At 45.3% G+C, this 27,978-nt stretch overlaps 1 protein-coding gene and 3 long non-coding RNA genes across 5 annotated transcripts; 2 read left to right on the top strand and 2 right to left on the bottom strand.

Moving 5' to 3' along the window:
- Window positions 1–221: 221 nt before the first annotated feature.
- LOC127300923 (peptidyl-prolyl cis-trans isomerase CYP28, chloroplastic) lies at window positions 222–21,984 on the bottom strand. Its single transcript, XM_051331124.2, has 3 exons — window positions 21,740–21,984; window positions 19,068–19,913; window positions 222–655 (listed from the first exon to the last, which is right to left on the bottom strand). Exons 1-3 carry the CDS (start codon window positions 21,915–21,917, stop codon window positions 444–446), a joined length of 1,236 nt encoding a protein of 411 aa, XP_051187084.1. The 5' UTR covers window positions 21,918–21,984; the 3' UTR covers window positions 222–443.
- LOC127300928 (uncharacterized) lies at window positions 1,644–6,395 on the top strand. The gene is made up of 4 exons (XR_007851689.2): window positions 1,644–1,804; window positions 2,277–2,324; window positions 2,403–2,463; window positions 6,176–6,395. It is a non-coding gene; the product is annotated as an uncharacterized lncRNA (long non-coding RNA).
- LOC127300927 (uncharacterized) lies at window positions 16,114–17,705 on the bottom strand. Its single transcript, XR_007851688.2, has 2 exons — window positions 16,476–17,705; window positions 16,114–16,387 (listed from the first exon to the last, which is right to left on the bottom strand). It is a non-coding gene; the product is annotated as an uncharacterized lncRNA (long non-coding RNA).
- A 183-nt stretch (window positions 21,985–22,167) lies between the features above and the next one.
- Window positions 22,168–25,546, top strand: LOC127300924 (uncharacterized). Of its 2 annotated transcripts, XR_007851687.2 has the most exons (7): window positions 22,168–22,743; window positions 22,828–23,389; window positions 23,454–23,536; window positions 23,648–23,759; window positions 24,174–24,232; window positions 24,370–25,202; window positions 25,285–25,546. It is a non-coding gene; the product is annotated as an uncharacterized lncRNA (long non-coding RNA). The 2 variants fall into 2 exon arrangements; XR_007851686.2 differs by having other exon boundaries at window positions 22,178–23,389.
- The last annotated feature ends 2,432 nt before the right edge of the window (window positions 25,547–27,978 follow it).

The raw sequence follows: 27,978 nt of genomic DNA, 5'->3' as shown, positions 1-27,978 counted from the left end.
GGGCCATCTGTATAGTATGCTGCATCAATATTCAACTTGTAAGAACCAGGGTAAGGTTTTATCCATGCCACTATTTTCTAGACTGCCTTGGGTTTAGCTGTACTAAAATTTGCCACTAGCTGTACTAAAATTTGCTGCAGGAGAGAAGCTAGTTATCCAGACCAAAAGAGCAAAAGAGCATCTCATCCATGACTGTGCGAACAAAAAAAGAATATACAGACTGAAAAATGTAACCCAAATAGTATAAAATAAATTGTGCCTTTTGCCATAGTCATAGCCCAGGCAAAAAAAATCGCAAAGGAATATATCTACACAAACCAATCTGAGTTTGTTAAACCACAATTTTTTTCTGGAAGAACAGTTATAGTTATGGAGGCATACCTATATACAGCTATAAAAGGAATGATCAGTAAATATACTAAAAATTACATGTATACAGTTTATCATGGCAAACTAGGAGGAGAAAGAGATGGCTTGGTCACTTTCAGCTCGCCACAACCGCTAATATATACGGTTTTTTGTGGTCGATCCCACATAGCTCTAGCAGATTGAGCCCTTTCATCGCCAATCAGCTGCGCAAAATCATTGAAGAATTGAATCCTTTCAGCAGGTTTATAGGTAGGGATTGTCGCGATGTTGGTGATAATATCCATTCCTACATAATGAATGAAGCGAACATCAGAACAACAGTTAAATAAAATTTGAAGGACCAATTATTAATATATCACTCTCTTACCAACAGCCAAGTTGCTTCTATCTTTTCAGTAATATCGAGAAAGACCGAGTAATAAAGAAAAGAGCATGAGGCTGTTTTACAAAATGCTGGGGTACTTGAGAGTTATGTATTCAGAGAAATTGCACAGAACACATGTCCAGTTAGGAAAAAATATTTATAATAATTACATATAGTTAAGTACAGATACCAACCAACTTGCTCAATTGTTTGTAAGAAAACAAATATGTGTGTTCGAGGCGCTGGCGGGAAGATTCACAGCGGGGACTCCGATCAAGCGGCAGTAGAGGGCGCTCATGATCTAGTTGGGCATTGCTAGGGAGGGAGAAGTGATCTATGGCGAGGCCCCGGAGGGGCACTTGGCCTCTTTGATGAACTTTGGGCGAGGGAAGACAAGTGGCGGTGTTGGCTCTCTTCGCCGGATGCACTCCCTCTCGAGGCGGAGGCCGATGAGAACGGGTTGTTTTGTGCCAGCTCGTAGCTTTCCTATCTGGTTACTTTAGCCTTTTGGTGTGGAACATGCGCGGGCTTAACACTCTGGCATGGCAAGCTTGTGAACCTATAAGGTGCAAGCATGGTGTGTTTCCAGGAGAGTGGAATGGAAAACATTCCTTACTCGGTGGTGTGTCGCTGTCTGGGCTGAGATTTCGATTGGTTTTTCTTCCTTCCTTCGGTTGGTTTAAGCGGTGGGATTCTAGTAGCTTGGAAATCAAGCATGGTGCCATAACAAACCCACAATAAACCATCTTCTAAGAGCACTAAGCTCCCAGGGTTCGCGCGCGCTGTGGTTGATTCGCCTGTCGCTCTCGCTGGGCCTACCGCTTGGCTGTACAAGGTCGGCTCGTTTGGATCAAAATGTGGAACTCCCAAGCCTATTTGTGCACGCCTTCTCCATCGCGTTTCAGCCAAGTCCAAGAGAAATCGCAAACCAGCGAAAAACGTACAGCCGGAGGGTGTCAGCCCCCGCTTCCGCCTCCGGCTAGCGGCTGTGCCTTCTCCCTTTGCCCGCCGGACGCCGGCTCCAGGCCCCTCCCCGCGTGTGTGCTTCCTTCCCCGCCACGAGGCCGCAAGGTCCGTACCCTGGCTCCTCCCCCGATCATTTTGGTCTTGGGTTTTCTATGTATGTATGTGTAGCCCTACGCCCTAGCATCGCATATTACTCCAGGCGCCCAGCCATTCGTACAAACTTCGGCATTTATTCTCAGTTTATCCCATGAAATATACAAGATGAAGAGGACATGGGCAGCAGTAATCACGAAAAGGACAATGGTACAGTTGACGGAGGCAAGTGATGAAGCCGCGATACCTAAGGGAGCCGAAACACAATTTTGATCTCTGAAATCAATTTTGATCTAGCTAGGATGGCTGATTTCGATCCGGGCATCCATGCCCATGTTGTGAACTGCCTCCAATTAATTCTGCCTACACACGCTACATGTTCGCATCACGCAGATCTGTGCATCCGCGCATCAGCGGCCTAGCATATGTCGGACTGTTGGATGCGGGACTTACCTGTGCTCTAAAGTAGTCTGGCTTATCGCAGGTAACAGAAGCGATTGACCTTCCTCTTTCCAATCAGATTTTTGGTGTGGTAAGGTTTTACTATGAGTAAATTATTTATTATTCTTTCAGAGTTAAAGAAATTTACTGGTATAATTTGCATGTGTAGATCAGTAGATGTATGAAGGAAATCAACAATTTAAAGTCCAACACCACTTTCATCGATCAAGGTTAGATTTGCTACATCTTTCATTGAATATATGCAGAGGCATATCACATTTTAAGATCATATTTGTGCGATAAATCTCAGACCTGTCATATTGCGACCAGCAATCCATTGCAAGCTTTCCATCAGTGCTGTTTACATATTTTTAACCGGATACAATTTATGCTCCATTATGCACATAAAAAAGTGGTCAGTAAGAATGTCAACAGTTATTTCATATTTAGAAGTGGACCGAGGCATAGCTTGGTGGTTAGGCAGTGCTGATACTACTCGGCCCGCCGAGTTCGAGACTCCGTTCTCGCAGCTCGTGCCTATGCACCAAATCTTCCAATTAATATAGACCTGGGGCTTCTTCCCCCATGGTGTCATTTTATAATTAGAAGGACGAGCTCGCTGAATTCTTATTTTACAAATGCGCATGAATGGCAAACACTGATATTGTTTAGGTTCTCCTCCTAATGTTCCCATGCTATTTGGCTTGAAGGATCAACTCCTTTCTAAGGTTATACATAATTTTGTCTATGCAATTCAAATTAGTATCAACTCATTCTTATGCACAGAAGTCCAAACATTTGGTTATCCTAGGTTTATAATATATATTATGCCAATGTATTTCCTCGGATTTGGGCAATGTTCAAGAAATCGTTAATCTTAACTTATCAGTCAGCCTCAAAATGGAGATTAATCGCTTATCGGACGATTAATCGATTTTATCGGTCGTCCATTTATCGACTTAGTTTTTTTGTAAATCCTAATTTTCAACACTAAATTTTCTACAATTATGTAAAAATAATATTTGAGCATTCAGCAGAAGTATTACCTTGATTCTTTGCATTTGAATCAATAAATATGGAAAATGTGAGCTAATGCACAGTTCTACAAGAACATAGGATGAAAATATCGACTACCATACCGAATTTCAGCGAAATTTCACTAACAATCAGCCGAAATATCGAGCACCGGAGTGAAAATCGGGCGAAATATCGGCTCTCAGACATGAAATCGGCCGAAATATCAGTGCCGCAATAAATTAGCCGATATGTTAAAATCTTATCGGTTACCACCTGATTCATGATAAATCGGCCGATAAATCGGTATCTTGGCCGATTTTTGAACAGTGGATTTGGGGAAATAGTCTTTAAAGAAAAGTTAACATCTTTTTTAAGTATTTTGTTGGCAAGTCACGAGATTTCAAATTAGCTGACTTTAAGGGCAAAGAATGTACTACCTTTGTCCAAAAAAAGATGTTATACGTTTGTCTAAATTTAGATGTATCTAGACACTTTTTAGTGTATAGGTACATCCGAATTTTGACAAATCTTCGACGTCCTTTTATGGACGGAGGGAGTACTAACAATTACTAGTGAATATGGTCTCTATGTCTTAGCTAAATTTTTCTTCCAGAAAGCTAGCTATTAACAAGACACCTCCGCGAGCTAGCGTCGATTTAATCGAAACAGAGGGAGTATTATTGTATGCTGCGCGCAACTCCTTTTTTATTTATTATCCAAGACATGGGGCTTGATCTATCAACCAACTTATCTGAACTTATTGTTCATCATGGATACACTGTATTAGTCTTAAATCTTTTCATTATAGCCGAATGATATACCAATAAATATAGGTGAGTACTCTTGCTTTGCACTTATGCCGTATGGAAACCTCCTTATATACATAATTGATCGGTGTGCCAAACTTGATAGCACATTCTTGATAGTTGTATTTTATCTCTTCGGAGTTTTATTTTTAGTGTAAAGGTGCTGAGCAAGAGCTTCTAGCATCTTGACGGGGAAAAAAAATTCATGTTACCGATCCTCGATTTTTCTGTTATGTATACATTTTGCCTTTCTTCAGCTGTTCTTAATGGGGACTGCTTTATCGAGTGATTAACATGACGATGTTAGTCTGCATGAAATTTTTACTGTGTTTGGAACAGCATTTTTCTGTGCTCCCTTCCTTCATTCAATGCTTTGGGTTGCGCTTAAGAAAAAGAAAAAGCCAATGCGCTGGTCGCATATATTTATGACGCCAGTGTTCATGCTCTGCTAATGATCGTGTAAGGCAGGGTATGGAGGATGCTTCATGGTGGTCATGGTGGTGTATTCTAGGGTATTGGTGGTGCCTCACGGTTTCTTTCTTTTGAACATATCTGCAATGCTGCATCACGGCTCTTTCTCTATTGTATGTCTAATTGTTCCCGGTGATCATTGACTAGGCATTTGAGTTTAGGAGATTTCTAATTGAGTAATTATAGTTGCAGCCATCAAGGATAAAGCTAATAGTTCAATAATCATACATGTTTTGTGATACTTTTCTTGATCTTTCTACATCCACGTGATTTGTTTAATAGTTCCATTGAGTTTAGAAACACATGTTTGAAGATAACGAATGCATTCACATCAGACTTTTATCCTTGTTTTTCCGGCGAACTACTTTGATGCGAAGTCCAGGGACTGCATTAGCTAAAACGTGTAAATTTGTGTCTTATTTCTTCAAATAATTAATGGCCAATCGACTTAAGAAAATATTTATCATTTCATTTTCCTATGATATCTACCCCTTCTTGTTGTGTGTCAGTACCAATATCCGTTGCTACCAAATTAATAAGCTATTATTGGCGCCCCCCTCTTTTACAAGTTTGCATGTTTTTCAACTGATCAGCTACTGGGCTGGTTTTGTGTATTGAATGAATGTTGATCATTGTATCATTTAATGTAGATCTCAACTTAGTGAATGTTAACTTCCAGTTTGTTATGGGAGTATTAGGTTTTTAGGGTGATAGCAGTACCAAGTTTGATTTGCAATGCAAATCGCAGAAAGGACGCCATTTATCAGTTAGTTGATTGTGAGTTTTGTATTGCTTTATTGAACATATTATTCAACAGTTCTTGAACAAGTTTGGCTCATTCAGTTATAAGGGGTTCCTAGAGAATTGCGACCATCCTGACCACATTAGTCGCCGGAGAAACGACAAAACCTTAGTGTATGGCATTGTGGATATCATGGCGTCTCCACGGGCTCTGTTTCTTGATCAGCAAAGAAATCAACAGTTGTCCGCTGGAGAAGCAACATAACCTCTGTGTAGGGCCATGTGGATATCATCGCGTCTCCACAAGCTCTATTTATTGATCAGCAAGGACATCAACAGTTGTTTTCGGAAAATTTGTAAAAGAAAAAAGTGATGGCATGGTGTCTGACATAGTTTTTGTCTCATTGTGGTATTATTCTTCACATGTTGTGTAAGAATCAGTTTTCCAGTCAATTCTTGTTCAATTAGTTATATGTCTATGTTTTTATAGGGAAGTATTTAGGAAGTTCATATATAATGTTTGCTATCTAAAGTTCTAAACCCTATAATATTGACCTAATAGATCAAGCATATCTAAAGCTTATTAATGTAATGCTGGTGTGGTAGGTGTGTATATTCTCAGGTAGAATTATCATACACTGAAATGTGTATATTCTCCCTCCGATTCATATTAATTGACTCCAATATGGATGTATCTAGCACTGAAATGTGTCTAGATACATTCATATTAGAGTCAATTAATATGAACCGGAGGGAGTAGTACAAATAAAAAAAGTGTGTCTTTCAGTTTTCTTAACCTTATGTAATTTCCATGGCGGTGTTGACACACTGTCACTACAAGTTAAGTATATTAGAAGTTGATGCGTTGCCGTTCTCATGTCCATGTTCTCCTATAACTTTATTTCAGGTTTTAATAGGGAGCTCAGCAGCTTATGAAACAACCTCCGCTCTAATCTCATGGCTTCACTCTGGATATGATATTTCTTGTTCTCAAAGAGTATTTTAAATATATAGAGATGGCTCATTTCTATATAGATTTATGTGGTTATTGTTTGATGTGATGTGACAAGAAACTGAAGCTGTAACTGTTTTTCAGTCTGCAAAATACTATTACTTGTGTTGTTAAATCATTGCTCAACCATGAGCATGCTTACTCAAAGAACATGTATGGTATCTGTATATGCATGAGAATTCTTTTTTTGCTGGGTTCATTAAAGATTAGTTTTCGTGGTGCTTCAGTTATGTAAAACTTGAGTGCTTAAAATATAACACTTAGCTACGTCCCCTTGCTGATACATGGTACGTAGAAAAATTTCTGGTGCTGTAGGTGCTGTATATGTGAACTTTGAACATGGTATGTGTTTTATACATTGGGATTTGGGAAGCTGTGTGATACATGAGAGCTTGTTTGCACTTGATTCCACAATTTTTGAAGACATGCATAGTTGTTATCCCGCATCAACTAAGCATCGTCCAAGACATATTTTTTCAGAGAGATGCTTAACGATGCACAACATCTGGTCTAACAAAGTCTACTTCTCTGCCTCATATAGCGGTGAGGAATGCTCACCCTGCTAATTTGTTTGTAATGTTTCTGCGCTGAGTCTTGCAAAAGGGGCGCAAAGGAAAGGGTTAGGAGGTGCACCTTCGCCCGTCCTAGGTGTTAGGGGTGATGCACCAAAACCTATGTTTCAAATAGTGGGCTATCGCAAATAGCGGCAGCCCTCCAAAAAGGCATAGCCAATCTAAATTACGCTATAGTGGATAATTGCTATTACCATTGCGAGGCTATTTAAAACTATGATCAAAACACGCGATTAGTATGTGCATGCCATCCAACAACACGCATAGGCCAAGACCAACCGTCACGAACCACCAAAAACGAAACAACAGCTGAAAGAAAACGGGCGCAGCAAAGCACGCCAGGTCCTTCTAGTAAATTGCTTAACAGTGCAAGTTTGCCCCGTGGGCGTAGCAGGTTGGTGGCTGACTAGTCTATGGATCGCAAGCCGACGCAGATAGGCTTCTATTCCTTCAGGAGCGGTGGTTGGGGTCGTGCGAATAGGTATGTCCGTGGCTCGTGCGACAAAATTGGCGATTCAAATTTGATTTCGACGGCGGCCTCGCTAGGGTCACCAGCGTGCGACGACGGTCACAGCAAGGGCTGCCTGGGCTCAGTCTCGTCCCCGGGGGAGGGGATGTGCCGGGGAAGGTTCTGGGCACGGCCAGGGGAGGCTGAGGTGGGCTGCTCGTCTGCCGACGACAACGATGAAAACTGGGTGGATTCGGATCTGGAAAGGGAACTAGGTAGTCCACCTATCTGGCCAACAATGTCCGACCTACCTGGGAGCTTCATTTAGCGGGCAGAGGAGCTCGGGGGCTCTCTCCGCCATGGCCATCGGCAAGCCTTTGCTCCGGCTGGCCACAGCTCCAGACTCCGACACTCGCCGCCCCTCGCTTTGAACGGATGGGAGAGTGGGCGATGACACCCGGCGACAGTATCGGGGTGTCTTGAAGGAGTGGTGCACGCCGGCGTCCGTGGGCTCTCCGGGGCTGGGGGTGGGGACGCCACGGTCGGAGCCGCCGCAACGCAGGGACAGTGCTGACCCGATTGGTCCGGGACGGGGGAGCGGGCGGCGCGGTCGTTGTCGCCGCAGGGGGTTGCTTTACACAAACCTGGTCGGTCGCGAGCGAGGAGCCGCACACCCCGCCGGCTGTTGTTGGGCCCGGCCCAGTATCCCGACCGGCTGTTTTCAGTTCCGCTGGTCCGACATGGCTTGCTGGGCCCGGCCCAAAAGCATCAGGTAAAAAAATCGTTTCTTTTTTTCAAAATTGAAAAATATCAAAATCTAAAATTTTAAATTTTAAAACCTAGCATTTCTGATTTGAGATTTTATTAAGTTTTCGCTTTTTAAAAAAAATTGAACAATTTTCAAATTTGAACAAATTTTAAATTTGAACAATTTTAAGTTTCAACAATTTTCTAATCTGAACAATTTTTAAGTTTAACAATTTTCAAATTTGAACAATTTTTTAATTTAAACAATTTTCAAATTTGAACAATTTTTAAATTTGAACAAATTTTAAATTTAAACATTTTTCAAATTTGAACAAAATTATAAATTTGAACAATTTTTTAATTTAATTTTTTCAGAATTGGAAAAAAGAAAGAAAAGAAAAGAAACAGAAAACAAAACAAAACAAAAAAACAAAACAAAACAAAAAAAACAAACAAACAAAAAAGAAAGAAAGAAAACGAAAATAAAATGAAAAGGCGAACATGGGCCAGGCCCTATACCCGACCAGGGTGTGCGGTGCTTAGTAAGCACCGACCTGGTCGGTGTATAGGATTCACCGTCGCCGCAGCGGTTCGGGCGTCTTGCATGCGATGGTCCTAGATGGAGCTCAATCTAAGGGAGCGGGCGGCCCAGTAGACCAGGTCTTTCCGCTCATCTGCGATGTCCCTACTGGGCTGGAAGGGGGTGGCCTCGACCAGCTGATATGTGGGCCCCAAAACGAGCAATTAGGGTAGCTTTTTTTGGGGCCAGAGGGAGGCCTACGGGAGGGGTGGGTATTTAGGTGGGTTTGGATGCCCATCGGCTGCGCTCGACCAGATCTAGGGTTCCCCGCCAAAGAGTGAACTGGGGAAGAGATTAGGCGAACCTTTTGCCCCTCCACACCGGCTACTCAGGCGAGTCCTAGATCCGTCGCCGATGTTGCGCTCGTTCGCAACGGTGGTCATGGAGCTGGGCTTTGATGAGGGACGCAAGCGGAGATACGATGGGAACTCTAGGAGGCAACCGGAGGAGGGCGGGCCCGGCGACAGGGGTCGGGAAGATGGTGGCGGTGGCCGCCAAGATGGTGGCGGTGGCCGCCAAGACGGCGGCGGACGCCGCCACAATGGTGACGGCAACGTTGGCCACCAGGACAGCGGCTACAGGTACCAGGAGGAGGGTGGCGGTCGTCATGAGGGTGCCTTCCGCTACCAAGGCAAGAACCGGTACCAGGAGCGCGATAATGATTATTGGGACTCACCGCCGTCATGGTAGCCGAAACAAGTGAGGAGGGAGGAGGCGATGCGCAAGGAGCAACAGCTGCAGCAGGCGTCGTACACCAAGGGCCCAAGGGACCGGGCGGGCTCCGCTGGTTAGGGAGACCGCGGCGGCAACAACAACAAGAAAAGGCCAAAGGCAAGAAGGCCCAAGGGAGCGGGTCATGCGCCAGCCAGGCGCAGTCTAAAGGGAAGAACAAGCTGGTTATAGGTCACTTTCAATCGGAATGCACCTTTGACCTACTGTGTGTGTGATCTGCAGCGTGTGCGTGATCTGCAGCGGGGAGGGGCACACCTCTGATAACTGCCCGTCCAGTGGTATGTAACACAATGCGTTTGCAATCCATGGGCCATGCCAATCACTGGGGGTGGGTTCTTCAACATTGATGTCGGGTCGCTCCATGATGGGGGACACCCGGGCGAGGTCTTTGCGGCTATCATCAAGTTCCCTGTTGCGCCACTATCGGAGGAACAGCTCTCCGATGAGCTGAAACACCTAGTGGATGAGTTGTGGACTGGCAGGTCCGTCCACTCTCGGACTCTGAATTCTCAGTTGGGTTCCCCTCGCGTGAGACTATGCGCCTTAGCACGGGCAAGAATAAGTTGTTCCTACCACTCAATAAGGCTGACACCACCATCCGGGAGGCTTTCATCTCCCCTAGGCCTACTGTGGTGTTACAGTCGAGCTGGGCTCACGGGGGTGCGCGAGGATCTGATGACGAAGGAGCGTTTGAGAGCGGCAATGGTGATGATCGTGAGGAAACTTGATGTGGATGAGAGGAAACTTCATGTGGATGAGTTGTCAATACAAAAGAGGGACCGCAAACATGTGAGGATGCGCTTCCAATGCCGCTTCCCACAACGTATCAAGGGCTCGATCTAGCTTTGTGTGAATGGCGAGGGATACACCATTGGGGTTCAAGCTGAGGTGCCGCCCCGTGGGAGTGTTGGTGGCTTAGGGGGGGCTCCTCCACCGCCTTCACACACTGATATGGATGATGATGACTCGGATGATGTGTCTACTGATGCTGAATGGAAGCACGAAAGACGGAAGAAGAATCTGGAGTAGGCCCAGGCAAAGTAGGCGGGACAAGGCGCGCCGACCGGCCCATCTGGCACTAAGGCGGCGGACAGAGCTGGACTGGGCTCCCAGAGCGCCCCGGTACCGTCGCTCGGAAAGGAGGTGGCCGCCCTGCTGATAGGCCCGATCTTCTAGTACGGATCCAAGTTGGGCAAGGAGGCCATGTTTCTATCTTCCACGTGCAACAAACTCAGGGTGGCCGGGCGGAACTAATGGTGTCGACGCTAACTTCGGCTGGGCGCAATTCGCAACAGGGAGTTGTTGATTCGATGATGTCCACCGAGACAGTCTCCGAGGCCTTGGACCCGATGGCCTTCTTGGCGGTGGACAACACTGGTGGACCTCCTGCCAAGATGGTGCACGCTTGGTCCTTCGGAGGAAGATCTTGAGGGCCTAGTGACGGTCGGGACTGGCGTGGACGTGCCTGTTGTAGCGGGAAAGGTGTCGATGGTGGAGGAACAGGATCTACAGAAGGAGGCACTCGTGGATTTGGCGTTGGCGCAAGGTCGTCGATCCAAGGCGCAGTACAACCTGGAGAACAAGATCAAGAAGAAAGGTATGCACTCTGAAATACTTGGTCTCATTCCTGATTCCCACATGGCTTCTGTTATTCTGGATAGTGGGGTTGTGTTTAGCCCTAGCGCGGGCACGCCTGCAGAGGCACTTTCGTTGTTGCGCGCAAAGGAGCAGGTGTAAGCGGCGCACGCTACTACGGCCCGTCGACTGGAGTTGGAGGAGGCGTCCCGCATTGCGGAAGCTGTTGCGGCGGCTTTCCAAGCCAAGACGACGTGATCACGTCACCGCTATGTGAGAAGGGATTAGGATCCCGATGTGACGGGAGCTGCGTCGGCTAGGACGGCCTTGCAGATGGAAATCAAGGAAAATTTTCAGAAGAAACGTGTCAATATTATTGGTCTTCAAGAGACCATTAAGCATGACTTCTCCATGGCCGAGCTCTGGTGCTCCACCTGGAGCACGGAGGCCAATTTGCTTGGCGATGGCTGCCAGCCGTGGGGCACTCGGGTGGTATGCTCCTCGGCTTCAGGGATGAATGCTTCGAGGTGGGAAGCTGGAGGATGGGATCCTTCTTCTTAGTCCAGATATTATGATAAGGAACATCAACGTAAAATGGTGCTTCATGCTGATTTACGGTCATGCGGATCATGCTAAGACGGAGGAGTTCTTGGGTGAACTCGAGGCGGAAGTTGCTAAGACGGAGGAGTTCTTGGGTGAACTCGAGGCGGAAGTTGCAGCTGCCAGCTCCCGCTGGTGGCGGGCGGCGACTTCAACCTAATCCGGCGTGTTGAGGTTAAAAGCAATGGGGTTATTAACTGGCGTAGGGTGCGCCGATTTCAACGATGCGCTGGTAGGGCTAGCTCTTACACAAATTAGCCGAGCAGGGGCTCAGTTTACTTGGACCAACAATCATTCCTCGCCCATTCGCTCGGTGTTGGATCGGGTTTTTGTGTCTACTGGGTGGGAGACCCTTTTCCTGGTTACCCATATCAGCTCGGACCACTGCCCTCTGATCCTTGATAATGGCGAGAAGGGGATGAAGAGATCAGACCGCTTCTTCCAAACGTGGTGGTTTGGGGTCCCTGGCTTTGGGGAGCTGGTGAAGGAGAAGATTCAGCTTGTTACGGCTGCCTCCGAACCCCATCAGTGCCCCATTGAGGGCTGAGACAATTCCTCAAAGGGTGGGGTGCCAACCTTCACAAACAGAAGGGGCTGCTATGGAGGGCCTACTGCGGCAAGTCGCGGACCTGGATAGCACTGCTGATTTTGTGGGACAAGACGAGGAGGGATGGGCGCTCTGGTACTTCCTGGAGGATCAGATTTTCCATTTAGACTATTTGGAGGAGGAATACTAGCGGCAACGCAACCACCTCCAGTGGATGCGTGCACCGCCTTTTTTTATGCTTTCGCCAATGGGAGATGACGGAAATGTCCTAGACTGCTTACGAACACTAGGGAGATCTCGGAGCCGCATAAGTTAGTTGACCATATTTACGGCTTCTACCATGGGCTCATGGGGGTGGAAGGCAAAGATAGGGATTTCTCGCTCGCCCTGGCCGGAAGACAAACATATTTCGGATGGGGAAAACAGGGACCTGGCACTCACTTTCTCACCGGAGGAGGGGTGTTGGCTGAATTGAAACTAGACTCTGCCCCGGGACAGGACGGGCTACCAGTAGTGTTCTTTAAAAGGTTCTAGGAGATCCTTAAAGGCCCTATTCTTGGGATCCTTAATGACTTTGCCCTAGGGAGGGTAGACATTGCTCGACTAAATTACGGCATTATTTCGCTTATTCCAAAGGTTAAAGGGGTGGACACTCTTAGACAATTTAGGCCCATTGCTCTCATAAATGTCATCTTTAAATTTATTGCGGGCTTATTCTACTAGACTTCCCCAATAGCCCATAGGATGATTGATCGAAGTCAAACGGCCTTCATTAAAGGTTGTAGCCTGCACGAGGGCGTGTTGGCACATCATGAGATTGCTCATGAACTCAGAGTTAAGAAACTCAAAGGTCTTCTGCTGGTACTTGATTTCAAGAAGGCCTATGAGAGAATGAACTTGGGTTCCTGCGCGAGGTGCTACTGAGAAAGGGCTTCTCAGCTGGCATTGTGCAACGCCATGCAGTTGGTCTCTGGGAGACAGACGGCCATAAATATCAATGGAGAGATTGGCCCTTACTTTCGAAATGCTTGGGAGGTACGTCAAGGGAAACATCTCTCCCCAATTCTTTCCGACTTCATGGTGGATGCCCTGGCAGCTTTTTACCACGGGCAAATGTGGCGGGACATATACAGGGAGTTGTGTCCCATTTGATCCTAGGGGAGTTACTCATCAGCAATACACAGATCATACTATGATTCTGGTTGAACCATCTACTATGGGAGTAGTCAACCTTAAACTGCTTAGGTTGTGTTTCGAGAACATGTTGGGGCTCAAGATTAAGATTAATCTCGCGAAGAGCGAGGCAGTTGTGACTAGGGTCACTAAGGCAGGTAGCCTACTACGTCTCAAACGTATGTATCATTTTTTATGCTCCATGCTTGTTTTACACCAATTGCTATATGTTTTGTTTACACTTCGTTGCACTTTTATACATTTTCCGGCATTAACCTGTTGACAATATGTCACAGTGCCATGTTTTCTGTTGTTTTGTATTTCAGAAAAGTTGTACGGGAAATATTCTCGGAATTGGACGAAACAAAAGCCGAAGATCGATCTTATTTTTCCGTAACGAAGCCAAAGTCCAGAGGGGAGACGAAGGAAGACAGCCTAGGCGTGGCCTGGCCCTGGCCCGCGCCTAGGGGTGGTGTGGGGCCTCCACCGACCTCGCCCTTCCGCCTATATAAAGCTCCCGACGCAAAAACCCTAAATCAATCAAAAGTTCCGTAGCTCCGCCGGCGTCGCAGACAAGATTCGGGGGACTATTGCAGCAACCTGCCGGGACGGGGAATTGCCCCCGGAGCCATCTCCATCGACTCCACCGCCATCTTCTTCGCCATTGCTGACTCCCGTGATGAGGAGTGAGTAATTCTCCCCCGAGGCTGAGGACTTTACCAGTAGCTATGTGGTCTATCTATCTCTCCATGTATGATCTTCATATGATCATGAGCTTTGTAATCTAGTTCAATATGTAGATGTTATTTTTCAACTATTGTGCTACTCAAGTGGTTTTATTATGTGATCTCCGGGGACACCTTGTCCAACGGTGTGAAGGTGACAGTGTGCACACCGTGTTTGTTTCTTATGCTTAATTTATAGAAATACTTATGAATTGTGGTGTCTAGCTAGTACCATCTTTGTATGCTCAAAGTGACAGCGTGGGGCGTCCATAGATTGGGAATGCGAACTTTAAGGAGTGCTTATACATCCCTACGCAGTGAATTTGTGTTTATTATCAAACCGGAGAGTGGTTCAGAGTAGCGTAGTGAAGTGATAATATCTATGTATTCAATTATGGTATCATTGTTGAGAGTGTCCACTAGTGAAAGTATGATCCCTAGGCCTTGTTTCCAAGAATTGAAACACCGTTTACAACCAATTCTGCTACATGTTTGCTTGCTGCCATTTTTATTTCAGATTGCAATTACTACTTACATTCATCCATATTACTTGTATTTCACTATCTCTTCGCCGAACTAATGCACATATACACCTGACAAGTGGGTGTGTTGGGGACACAAGAGACTTCTTGTATCGTAATTGCAGGGTTGCTTGAGAGGGATATCTTTGACCTCTACCTCCCTGAGTTCGATAAACCTTGAGTGATCCACTTAAGGGAAACTTGCTGCTATTCTACAAACCTCTGCATTTTGAGGCCCAACACTGTCTACAAGAATAGAAGTGTGCGTAGACATCACCTACCGATGAATATCTCTTCGCCGAACTAATGCACATATACACCTGACAAGTGTACTGGGTGTGTTGGGGACACAAGAGACTTCTTGTATCGTAATTGCAGGGTTGCTTGAGAGGGATATCTTTGACCTCTACCTCCCTGAGTTCGATAAACCTTGGGTGATCCATTTAAGGGAAACTTGCTGCTATTCTACAAACCTCTGCATTTTGAGGCCCAACACTGTCTACAAGAATAGAAGTGTGCGTAGACATCACCTACCGATGAAATACTTGGGCTTACAAGTGTCTGGTAAGGCCCTCTGAGTTGTGGATTGGTACTTCCTAACTGAGAAGCTAGGTCATAGGGTTAACCCTTGGCAAGGCCTATTCCTAGCCTCCGCGGGAAGGCTAGAACTGACAAACTCATGCCTTTCGAGCCTCCCGATGTTTGCGATGGGATTATACCTCCTTCATGACTCGACGCATGGAGCGATGAATAAATCTATGTCTCGCTTCTTCTGGGAAGGGGTGGGTACTAAAAGGAAGTACCATATTGTAGACTGGGCCACGGTCTGCAAGCCGCGAGAATTTGGGGGTTTGGGAATCCTCAATACTAAAGTGGATATGAAAATTGTACCAAGACAGGCAAGGATTATGGGTGGACCTCCTCCGCGCAAAATATCAGGGTGAACATGATGTTTTCTCTCCGGCTGTCCTGACGCAGGACCACAGTTTTGGAATGTCATTCAGAAGTTTTGGAAATGCTGCGTTCAGGTGTAATCACTCATAGTATGAGCCCTTATGCAGCCCCAGTGCTTCTGGTAAAGAAAAAGGACGGCACCTGGCGCTTCTGTATTGATTACAGGCGACTGAATCTGCTCACAGTAAAGAATAAATTTCCTTTACCCATTGTGGATGAGCTCTTGGATGAATTGGCGGGAGCGGCCTTTTTCTCCAAGCTGAACCTGCGTGCTGGATATCACCAGATCCGTATTCGTGAAAAAGATGAGGAGAAGACAGCGTTTAAAACACATCAAGGCCACTTCCAGTTCAGAGTTATGCCGTTTGGCCTAACCAACGCGCCAGCTACCTTTCAATGTCTGATGAACACCATCTTTGCTCAGTTCACACGGAAATTTGTTATCGTCTTTTTGGATGATATTTTGGTATACAGTGCTACGCTGCAAGATCATCAGGAACATCTGCGCAAGGTATTGACACTTCTACGAGAGAACCAATTATATGCCAAGGAATCCAAGTGCTCTTTTGCACAAAACATCATAGAGTACTTGGGACAGTGAAAAGACAAAGGTAATGCAGTCTTGGCCAATTCCTTCCAATGCAACCGAGCTTCGTGGGTTCTTGGGGCTAACAGGGTATTACCGTAAATTTGTCTCACGCTATGGAATCATTGCCAAGCCCTTGACACAGTTACTGACCAAGAAAGGGTTTAAATGGAGTGATCAAGCACAAGCAGCATTTGAGGAGCTGAAGGAAGCTATGGTCAACACACCTGTGCTGGCAATTGCCAAATTTCGATCGACCTTTTGCTATTGAAACAGACGCCTGTGATACAGGTATTGGTGCAGTGCTTGTTCAGGAAGGACATCCAGTAGCTTATTCCAGCAAAGCCCTGGGGGTACGCAATCAACAACTGTCAACGTATGAGAAAGAGTTCTTAGCAGTCATGATGGCAGTGGATAAGTGGCGAGCTTACTTACAGCGAGGCCCATTTGTTACTCTCACGGACCACAAAAGCTTGTGTAATTTGGGAGATCAACAGCTGGACACAGACCTGCAGCGTAAGGCTATGTCGAAACTGGTTGGTCTACAGTTTCAGTATAAAAGGGGAGTGGAGAATGGAGCAGCGGATGCATTATCACGTGTGGGACACTTGTTAACCGCAAATGCGCTATCCGTCTGTCAGCCACAATGGTTAGTGGAGGTAACAAACTCCTACGAAACTGATGATCATGCTCAGACTTTACTGGCCCAATTGTCTGTCTGTTCACCAAGCGAGGAAGGGTTCTCTCTCAGCCGTGGCATTATTCGTTTGCATAATCGAATATGGATTGGCTCCAACACAGCTCTGCAAACTAAATTGATCAGCGCCTTACACCACGGTGCAGTGGGTGATCATTCGGGAATTGCCGCTACTTATCAGAGGGTCAAGAAACTGTTCGCCTGGACTGGGCAGAAAGCAGCAGTGGAGGAATTTGTGCGACAATGTGAAGTCTGTCAACATGCCAAACATGAGAATATCAAATCAGCAGGAAAATTACAGCCCTTACCAGTGCCATTGTTGCCATGGCAGGATATTTCGATGGATTTCATCGAGGGGCTGCCGAAATCTGAGGGGTTTGAGGTGATTATGGTCGTGGTCGATCGACTCACAAAGTTTGCACACTTTGTGCCTCTGAAGCACCCTTTTACCGCAGCTCAGGTCGCTCAGGCTTTGTGGGACAATGTTATCAAACTGCATGGAGTGCCACTGACGATTGTCTCGGATCGAGATAAAATCTTCACCAGCTCTGTGTGGCGTGTGATGTTATCAACGGCTGGCACCAAGTTGCTTTATTCTACAGCATACCATCCGCAGACTGACGGCCAGACGGAAAGGGTCAATCAGTGCCTGGAAATGTATTTGCGCACTGCTGTGCATGATGCTCCACGTCAATGGCGACGTTGGTTGCCGGCGGCTGAGTTCTGGTATAATTCTAGCCATCATTCTGCCCTGAATTGTTCCCCTTTCAAAGCTCTGTATGGCCGGGAACCAAATCTGGGAGCGATGTTGGATTGGGGGGGCGCAATCGACAGACACACCGGACATAAACTGGGTGGATCATACTGATCGCCTTCGTGCTCAAATGCTTCGAGCTCAGCTTCGGTTCAAGAAATATGCGGATAGGAATCGGACAGAGCGCTCCTTTGAGGTGGGGGAACAGGTTTTGCTCAAGCTACAACCGTACGCTCAGACGTCAGTGACAAATCGGCCGTGTCGGAAATTGGCCTACAAGTTCTTTGGTCCATTTCCAGTCGAGCAGCGCATTGGTGAGTTGGCCTACAAATTAACCTTGCCAGAGGATGCTCGAATTCATCCGGTCTTTCACGTGTCCCAACTGAAGCCATTCACACCGAACTATTCTCCGGTGTTCATGGATTTGCCGCGACCACCAGATTTAGCAGCACAGGACTTACAACCTATACAAGTCCTGGAACGACGCATGCGCAAACAAGGTCAAGGGTATGTGGTGCAACTCAAGATTCAGTGGTCGTCTCGGCCACCAGAGGAGGCAACGTGGGAGGATTATGAGGTACTATGCAAACGTTATCCCTTCAGCACTGATCTGGGAAGGAGCTTCGTCTCAAGGAGCGGCGAATGTCACGCCTGTAACTGTGGTTAACTGAACCTGGGTACAGTTGTGACAAGAGTAGGCAGGAGCGTGGCCGGTGTGTGTGCGGTTCGGGGTGCTATATAAACCCCTGTAAGATTCTGAACAAGGCATCGAAGAAATAGAAGCGTGTTGCTATCTCTCATCCTCTCTCTCGTTGCCCACCTCCTGCTTGCTTTCTCTCATCTCTCTCTCGTTCTATCAGAGATCGCCATTGATCCCCTGTCATCCACCTTCGGGTTGTGACACTGTGTGCATGTGCAGGAGCTGGCGGGTATGAGGTTTGTTGTAGGCAGGGGGCAGTTAACTCAATAGATAAAGTGCTTTTAGTCACCCAGAGGCATGACTGTTCCTGAAAATACTAATGAGTATGAAAGGAATATTGTCAAAGAAGAAAGAGATGACATGTCTTAAATTAGCCAAGCAAAACTAGATTCTGTTTGGGTCATGTAGTCAATTATGTAACAACAGCTCACTGACGATCTTGTATGGTTCCTTCAATGCTGATCTTCCTCCCTAATCTGCCGAATTCTATTAAATCACAGGCATGAGCCATGACGAATTGCCAAGACATATGGAGCAAAAATGAGGATGGCATGGCTCTCTGTCAGAAGAGCTACATTGATTCATTCATTAATGGTATGAGCTTTTCTGAAGAACTATGGCATGCACAGATGATTTGTAAACAAAGCTTGCACCAGTATTATCACCTGAAGGTTAATGTTTAGACTACATGTTGCTCCTAGTCATACCAATCTTTGCATTATTCAATTAGTCTAATCAATTTACAAATAACATAGCTTCGTCAAATATTGTATGTTATTCAAAAATATCAAGGGGAGCATATTAAATTCTTGCAAGATATTCAACACAAAATCTGGGATACCATCTAATAAAAATGATTCTGAGAGAAGTACTCACCTTCCAAAACAGTTCCGAAGACAATGTTCTGGCCATCAAGCTCTGGACAGGGCCCTGGACCTGTAGTAACCAGGAATTCAACATTGTGATAATTGGGGCTGAGTTTGATGCTATCGTCATCATCATTCTGTCCAAGGCACAAGGATAGTGTGCCAGGCCTTAAGTGTCTCAGCTGGTATGCTTTAGGGTCAACAGTCTCAGCATTGCTCACAAGCCTTGAGGGAGGTTGGACCACACCTTTATCACGCCGAGGACCTTGGCGGCCAGCAGCAAAGAACTGACCTTGGCGGAGCTTGTGCACAAGCGTGCCTCGATATGCAGAAGCCGTGCACGTAACTTTGAAGTTGGCAGTAGTGATGGGGAGCAGCCGACCATAGAGACCAAAGACTACACGGCCAAGAGGTTCAGAATCAGGGCATGAAGAGAGTTCAGCTCCTAACGTGCGGTCAGAGCTAAAGTAGCTTGGGCAGATGCTAAAGTCCATGAATATGCGATCTGTGATAGTTGTGTCAATTGTAGAGGTGAATGGAGTATTTGCATCATCTACGGCAAATGAGGAGGAAACAGAGAGGAGAAGAGAGGAGGCAGGGAGCAAGACGAGAGACCGCCTAGGAATTTTCGGGGAATAGTTGTATTTATGGGGATTGTCATGGTTTGGTTTTGACGAAGTAAAACAAGAACGCTGACTGTTGGGATAATGATGGAAGCTGCTAAGAGGAACGGAGCCTGCTATGGAGGAAGTAGCTCTTGTGGTTGATGAAGGCAATATATTCTTGTTAAGAGAATATTTCAATGTTTGTTCTTCCGTCCATACTTCCGCAGAAGATGTGATGCTAATATCATTTTCTGCAAGTTACAACAGAAATTGGATGAGAAATAAATTTTGGTCATGGGGATATGCTTACTTTCTTTAGTACTAGTATAACACTTTGTATGGGTTAACCAATAGTCACTACCCATCATGAATAGTACAGATCAGCTCAGGCATTCCGAATTTAAGAACTCCATGTATTTATCCAATTTTCAACATTAAGATACTAAACCTTGAAGCCTGCCCATGGCTGAGCATATGAAATGGGTGCACAATGTACAACAATTATTTTAGGTAAATAAACAGTTATCAAGTAGTTATAATACACACGTATATTGAAATTTCCCTCAAAGATTGTTAAATATAGTGATTTCACGTTGCAACCTGCTACCCAACTCCCCCTTCATTGCTCTTCCATAAACCCAGTAGGCAATCCCCACCAGCCTATATCATCAATAAGCCTGTTTGCCCAACACGCCGACAATTCAATAGAAGAACAGCCCATCTGCCTTGGCTATCACCAACTCCGAACTACCAACATAACGAGTGCCACTTGTGACTGATACAGCTCAGGCAGGATGAACGTGCAGGGCTGGATGCAGGCGGGCCGTGGGCCACCTCGGCAAGTCGGCGACCAGCAAGCAGGGAGTGCCTTCCCTTGTCTCCTTACTTTGTTGTCTTGATGTGCTAGTACATTGGCCTCGCTCCCTTTTATTTTACTAGTGTCTTCGTAATGGTTAGTTAGTTAGTTAATTAATTATTACAATAGCAGTGTATTACTCTTTGTAGCTAGATCTAAGAATGATTTTTGTGTTTCTCACAAATACTTCAAATATGAAGAGGAAATCTGCCAGTTTGATAAATTCTTGGTTATAGCTTGAAAGACAAATATGAGTTTTGCTATTTTTGATCTCGAAATTTTGTACTGAACTATCTTTTAAACTCTGTAGACCAACTATTTGAGTGCTGGCTCCGTCACTAAGCCTACCTTTCCGAGAATAAGGCGGATATGTTTTGAATGGCAACAGTAACTATTCCAAAGGATGGACAGCTATGGTACTTTTGCCAGAGATTGTGTTTGCATATTGAAATTTCTTGTCAATCAATACACGCCACATACTGAAGTGGGCGAACGAAATTATATCTTGCAAGTCATTCTTGGTCCATGTGCATAGCAATGAGTTTGGCCACAATTAAAATCAGTTTTGTAGCATGTGAACAGAAACAAACAGGGAAGTTCAAAATCCATCATTTTGCACCAATTCTGTGATGAAACACGGGTGAAGTGGGGAGCTCTCCAGGACTGGAGCTCTCAAACGGCCTCCTAAATAGCAAGTACATGTAAAGATCATCACTACTCTATCTACTTTCACATGGTTCCGTGTTTTTATGTTATCATTTTTGTCCCCACCAAATCTTCACAGAATCAGATTCTCCCGTTTTATAGTTGTCAGCGATAAGCTTTACAGAAAGTCAGCAGGCATGTAATTATATGAGTCCTTCAGCTCAAACATTAATCATGATAATGTTTTTCCTCATTAGGCTTTCCATCATATCAGTAGCTTCTCAAAACCTTGCTACTAGAGGGGCCGTCTATACTTGTTCGGAGTTTGTCGCGGTCTATACATGTCTGGTGACTGGTGGGTGGCAGGCTGTAATGCAACAACCAAAATCACTGGCCATCTAGCAAGCATTCCTAAACGTTCCACGGCAGCTGACTTAATGACATAGTCTCACTGTTTCAGTTTCAACTAACAATAAGCATGCAAACTGAATGGAAAAAAAATGGAGCAGCTCATTTCCTTCTAGAACACCGAAAACGTTGATTTGAATTGGCGGAACAACCGTGCACGAACCTCACCTTCGAAATCGCCGGTGCCGGCGGCGGAGGGCGGGGGCACAATCCTGCGGCTGCACTTGGCCCTGCGACTGCGGAAAACGGAGGCGGAGATCAGGGAAGAGGAGGGGAAGGGGTGGCGGTGGGAGTTGGCGTTGTGGTCTCGGTGGTGGAGAGCGACGGACATAGCGGTGGCGGACATGGTGGCGGTGGGAGGGAGCTGTGACCTGTGGCCGTTACTGGCCGAAAAGGATAACGAAAAATAATACGGAGTATTATACATTATACACTATATATAAAAGGTGAACAGATTTGCGCTTCCGTGTTGATTGGGCACAATTTCTGGTCATTTACCTTCATCCATTAAATGACACGTACCCCTTTATTTATCTCCACGTTCAGTTGTTAGTTTCCTTCGTTTTTCCTGGGACGATTGGGTGACCGGCTACCGGCTGAGCAACTCCTTCGCTTTCTTTTAGCAATCAGTGGTCAAAGCGGTGCGGCCCAACCTGGAACAATCTAGGAACTCCAAGATTCACGATGCCAAAAAAAACACGACTTCTCTATTTCTCCCAATCGCTGCATCCCATGTCCTTACGCAGAGGAGGCGGTTCTCATCTACCTCGGACCATCCCTAAGCCATGAGGTGCGTACAGAGGCAGCCCAGGCTTCCCTTCTCTCCCCTACCAAGGCAGGCATCGGCCGGCCTTCTCCCCCTTCCAAGTCTGCGGGCCACACAAGGGAGTTCGACGCCCCCGTCCCCTTCCCAAGGCGGCTAACAGCGAGGAGGAGGGCATGGGCGCACTCCTCTACCTCCAGAGGCAGCGGGGCCATGGGAGGAGCTGACAGGAGGAGCAAGGCGGAGGACATCGGCACCCTTCTCTCCCTCCTGAGGCAGCACGACTATGGGAGGAGGCGACACAGTGGGTGCTCCCTTTCGGATGCATTGCATCGCCGTCCGTGTCGTGACTCTCTCTGTCTCTCTTTGAAGCTGCGACTTCTAGGGAATTTTGCATCTACAGAACATGGTAAGAATACTCTTTGTTTCTCACCAAAATATAAAATAGTGTACTTCTTTTTTGTACATGGAAGACCAACTATTCCCTTTTAAGACTCTTGCAGCAGTGGCTGAAGATACAAAGAGAAATATCCACGGTTGCTCCAACTTTATTTCGCAAAGGGTGGACCGTGCGAACATGAATAGCAACTGTGTTTTTTCCAATTCAAACAATGTGTCACTGTTAATCCTATATGAAGTACCTGCTGATGATTTCAGTAATGGCTTTATTTATTTTTTTCGAAATGGGGAGTAATGGCTTTATTGTGTACCAGTTGTGCTCTTGCATCCACTTAATGATTCACATGTCTTCAACACTACATGACAGCTCCTGACATGATTTTTTCAGATATAGTACTATCAGGATTTTTCTATGGAGGAGCTTCCGTGTAAATCCAAATTGCTAATTCTCGATTGAAGGCATATAGTTTCTGCTCACTACTATTGACTGTCAACGGTTTCTTTTTTGCTAAATCTCCGTTGAAAGTCATATAGATTCTACTTGTGAATACTTTTGATTAAGTATGTATTTTTTCCTCTATTTTTGCAGGCGTTGCTACAGATATGCAGAGGGATAAACTGTGCAGTGACATACCAATCTGCAGTTCAATTTACAGGTTTGATCTTTTTTCAATTGACACTACACAACTACGAGGTTTTCTGATTTATATATATCCACAGTGCTTTACATATCAGATGGTGTTGGTGCTCAGAGATATTGGCTTCATTTTTGTTCCGACTCTTAGATTTGGGGAATTTCATTGGTATTGCAAATTGTTCATATGAGTGCTACTCTTACCTATCCGTTTCACTCTTTCTATTTATCTATTGCCCATCTTCTAACTCACTCTTTCGACCTGATGTCTCTTCTACAGCTGATTTTCGTGTCTCGAGCTCATCTTCCATTTTGCTTCTCGGATCGACCTCCTCGAGCTTTTGAGATTCAGTCTTGACGCTCAACTATATTTATTCCTCACGTCTTTGTGAGTAAGTACTGCTTACACGTTTGTTTCTTCCATGAGTTCCCATGCTGGAAATTTTTGTATGCAACCACATTCTTCTTCTACCATATGTACTCAGATGTATACTTCACACTTCCTTATCTGTTTTAGTTTCTCTACCAAAGTTTATGCGGACAAAAGTCTATGCAGGTTGCGTTCTTCCCTATATCATGTTTTTTCTCACTAAAATAGATAGAATTTTGATGTGCTATTGCCTTTTTATTATCTAATTCTTGCAATTCACCCACTTTTCAATGGCACATTTAGGATTTAGTTTTATTTGCTTCTTTGTTATTTCCATAGGTGCGGCCAAACTTTTGTAGTCTTTCAGCTTTTACATTGCCTGCTCACCTTTACCGTTTCTCTATCTTACTTTTCCTTTTCTTTTCTTTGTTGCTAGAACCATGGGAGATGAATTGGTTCACCTAAGAAGCATATTTGTTGGTCAGCACTCAGCAGGTACATCTCACTCTAGGAAAATTGCCTCTGCAAATATGGCCAAGTAATATAGTGGAACATGTGCTGTCTCCATACTGTGAATTGGAGTATATTGTTCATGAGACAAGGGCAATTGATGATCTATCATATTTTGCCAGAAAATCATGACAACGGCAGATCAGATTGCCACCAAGGTTCCGGAGAATAGTTCAGCAGAGGGTGCCACCCTGCAGAACACACCTGTGTTTATTTGTTAATAGGTACACAGTTATGTTGCAAAAAATCCAGTACCTCCATGGGTCACAAGAAGGTACAGATATAAGAGTGCAGTTAATTAGCAGCGTATCGGCAAGTCATGTGGTGTATCCCGTGGAGTGTTTCATTTCACCAGGAATGTTTGATGTGGAGGCTATCCAGAAAGATAACCCTTGCATGTTCGTATCGGCAGGTTACCAACTTTGCAGATCTACAACATGTGGATTTCTAAAGGATAACCTGCATGCTCGGTTCCGGGTGAAGCGGCTAAATGATGTAGCAGTTTTACTCTATTTTGATCAAGATAACCCTTGCATGTTCGTATATGAAATGTCTGTTTCTTTTGAAGAATGGATTCACGACGGAGAGCTTGAGCTCATTCAGTGAACACCTGAGTATGGATCAGTTGTGTGTTTGGAGCTATGATATACTCAATTTTAGGTACCTTTTGCCTGAGTATGGATTTGGATGTGTGGAGCAAGAAAATCAGTATGGATCAGTTGACTTCTTTTTACCATTTTGCCTGCAACAGTAATAGTTCATCAATACAATGCACCGCATATTGTGCTACTGCTGAAGTTATACCAAAGATGCTGCAAGTTAAGGTTCTGCCATCGTACCTAGCTGATTTAACCCAGATACATCTAGATAGCAAGTGCAAGTGTCATGTACTCCATTTGTTCCTATATGTTGATGCCATCATGGATGGATCTCTTCCTGTTTAGGTGTTGCTATGGTAACCTCTTAGATTCTACTTTACTATGATATTTCTATTAAAATGCACAAGTTCAGAGCTGACCGTATATATCAAATTGCAGGTTCAAGCACGTATTCAGTGGTCTATCTAAAAAAACGTAGTTCCTGTTGATTGTTACTCGGTTCAAAAGCTATGCGCAGAAGCCCAAGACCTGAAGTCCCTTAATGCACCCAGTTCAAATAGGAAGCACATGCAGCCAGTGTTAGTTTCCTGTACGTTTTAAGGTAGTAGAAAAGGCATAGAGGCACTCCTTAGTTTTCTGCAGATTTCCAGGCGATGACCTGACAACTACTTCCGACTGTTTGTTCAACATTTTGTGTTATCATGCATATCATTGGTATAGAAATATGTAAAATGTTCGTTTTTTCCCGTTCACTGTTTTATATGCTGATTATCATTGTTGTTGACAGCACGTAGCACGGCACGTTGATGCTAGGGTTCAACTCAATAAATCTGCACCTCACGGTTCTGGCCTCTCAGGTTTCAGACTTTCAGCCATCTAGAGGACCTAAAACCGCCTAAGCAATTTTATTTACCGATTGTGAGTATGAAGATTGTGATGAGTAGAGCACAAAGAAAGCAGAATACTCATGTATTTCAGTAAATAATCGGCTACGCTTTTTTTTTGCTTCAAGTTTAGTTGCCAATTGGGCTGCTGTCACTAAAATCAACGAGGTCAGGAAGCTGACGATTTCTACTTCAGTTCGTAATTTCTAGCCACGGTACTACCGAATTAATTCACCAAATTGAACAAACAAATGGCATGGTTCAAGGAATTGAAGCTACTCTCTCCCTCTACTCTTTCCACTTCAGATTCTTTGAAACAGTAACTTTGATTCGATCCTATCCAGTAGCTAGAGCAAAAATAAGCAGTATTGTTAAGGCACTAGGAGAAAAGATAATATACCTACCACTGGTGCCTGAATCAGCCCTGTCTCAGGGTCCTTCTAGCTCGCTGGTCGCTCTGCAGCGGACAAGAGCGCACGCAGCTGCTCTAGCAATGCCCATCGCCCCAACTCGACAAGGACCCCCACGCTGTCCGTGTCAGCACCCCCACGCTGGACCGCGCAGCAGCTATGCGGAGTCTGGATCCGCCACACTGCCGTCGGCAGCGGCGACATTGAAGAAGAAACGAGCAAAGGGCATGCTGCCCAGGAAGCTGGTGGCCGGCCACTCATCTCCGTCCCCCTTCTACACCTCCCCACCATTTTAGTTCCCCAGATAGCTTTTTTTTCTTTTCCTGTTTCTGTCCCCATCTCCGTGTCATGTACGAGGAGTATCATCAGACTGACCCGTTTACATGTGGCCGCATTCGCTGCCTCGACCCATTTATAACAGGCTTCATCTATCCTTACCCGAGTAAACTACTGTTGAAGCAGTCCACCTATAGTTAGCCCAGTAAAATTCTCTAAAATCATAAAACGGGGCTACATTCTCTATGCCTTCCATGCGATGCGATGCAAACAGCACACCTGACCTCTCCAAGACCAAGAAGGAAGACAATCATTATCCTTTTATCAGACAATACGGACGACGTGGAGCGTACTAACGAGTTCCAGATCGACTAATGTAACAACACGAAGCTGATTTTGAGAACCATCAAGAGAGCCACTCTAATCTTTAGGCCCCACTCCTCATAGTAGCCACATCTGCTGTGTAGTTTTGCTAGAACATGCAGAGACACCGTCTAACTTAGATCAGTGTAGTATAAATCGGTGTCCCGAAAAATAGTTTGGTAGCAAATATATCACCTCTCTCAACCTTTACTTAGAAACTAAACGTATGGCATCCACCATGTAATGTTGTACATATGAACTAAATTGTTGTTACCTATAAGCCATATATTTTTAGAAGTAAAATAACATAAATTTTGACAACGATTTTAGAAAACACTACCTTGAAGCTTCACGCATAGAACAGACTACATACAACGCTACCATTGCCGCTTGGATGTGAGGCCACAGGCGCGGCGTGCCGCCGCGCCAATGTCTCCTAGTAGTTGTTAAAGCAGCAACGCGCGGGCAATAATGCTAGTCTATATCTATATACCTAAATAAAAGAACCCAAGTGCTAGGCGATTTACACAAAAATAACCCTTTTGTGAAACTATAGCATATACTGACCTCTCGGGCAAACTATTTCATCAATCTAACCCTTTTGTGTGACGCCCCTCTCATGGGCGCCACACATGCCCGAGTGGCGCCTGTGCTGCCGGCGCCACACACCCATCCGACGTGGCGCCGTCGACACTGAGCTGTGCACCGATCCGACGTGGCAGATGTGGGCGGCGCCACACTTTGAAAGTGTGGCGCCCGTGGCAAGGGCGCCACACATCCACTTATGTGTGGCCGTGCGAGCCCACCCCAGCCCGACCCAGCCATTTCCTCTCTCTGTTTCTTCTTCCTCTCAACAAGGCGCCTGGTTCTCTCTCTCCCCCCCTCAAATTCCTACTCTAATCTCTTGGATTTCGTCAGATCTGCACATGGAGATCGTTCCCAACCCGTTCCTTGAGGTAATCTCCTCCGTTACCCTTCATTTCATCCATTGATTTTGTGTATTTGGTTGAATCTATATGTGAAACCCTAGATGTGGATTTGGTTGATTTGAGGGTGGAGATGGATTTGGTTGGATGTTAGGGTTGTTGAAGTAGGAGAAATGGTAGTGTGCTAGTTTGTATGGGTAGATTATGCTGATTATGGTAACTAATGAACACATGTGTGTATGTGTTGTTCCCATTATGCTAGGGGGATGGAAA

The sequence above is a fragment of the Lolium perenne genome, chromosome 7, assembly GCF_019359855.2.
Source record: "Lolium perenne isolate Kyuss_39 chromosome 7, Kyuss_2.0, whole genome shotgun sequence".
Classification (NCBI taxonomy): domain Eukaryota; kingdom Viridiplantae; phylum Streptophyta; class Magnoliopsida; order Poales; family Poaceae; genus Lolium; species Lolium perenne.
This window is presented reverse-complemented; position numbering and strand designations above follow the sequence as displayed.

Bases quoted from the DNA above. Each gene is read 5' to 3' on its own strand.
- LOC127300923 (XM_051331124.2), bottom strand. From the start codon at position 21,917: ATGTCCGCCACCGCTATGTCCGTCGCTCTCCACCACCGAGACCACAAC. The intron at 19,914-21,739 runs GTGAGGTTCGTG...TGTAACTTGCAG, and splicing joins CGGCACCGGCGATTTCGAAG to AAAATGATATTAGCATCACA. The intron at 656-19,067 runs GTGAGTACTTCT...TTCATTATGTAG, and splicing joins CTTCGGAACTGTTTTGGAAG to GAATGGATATTATCACCAAC.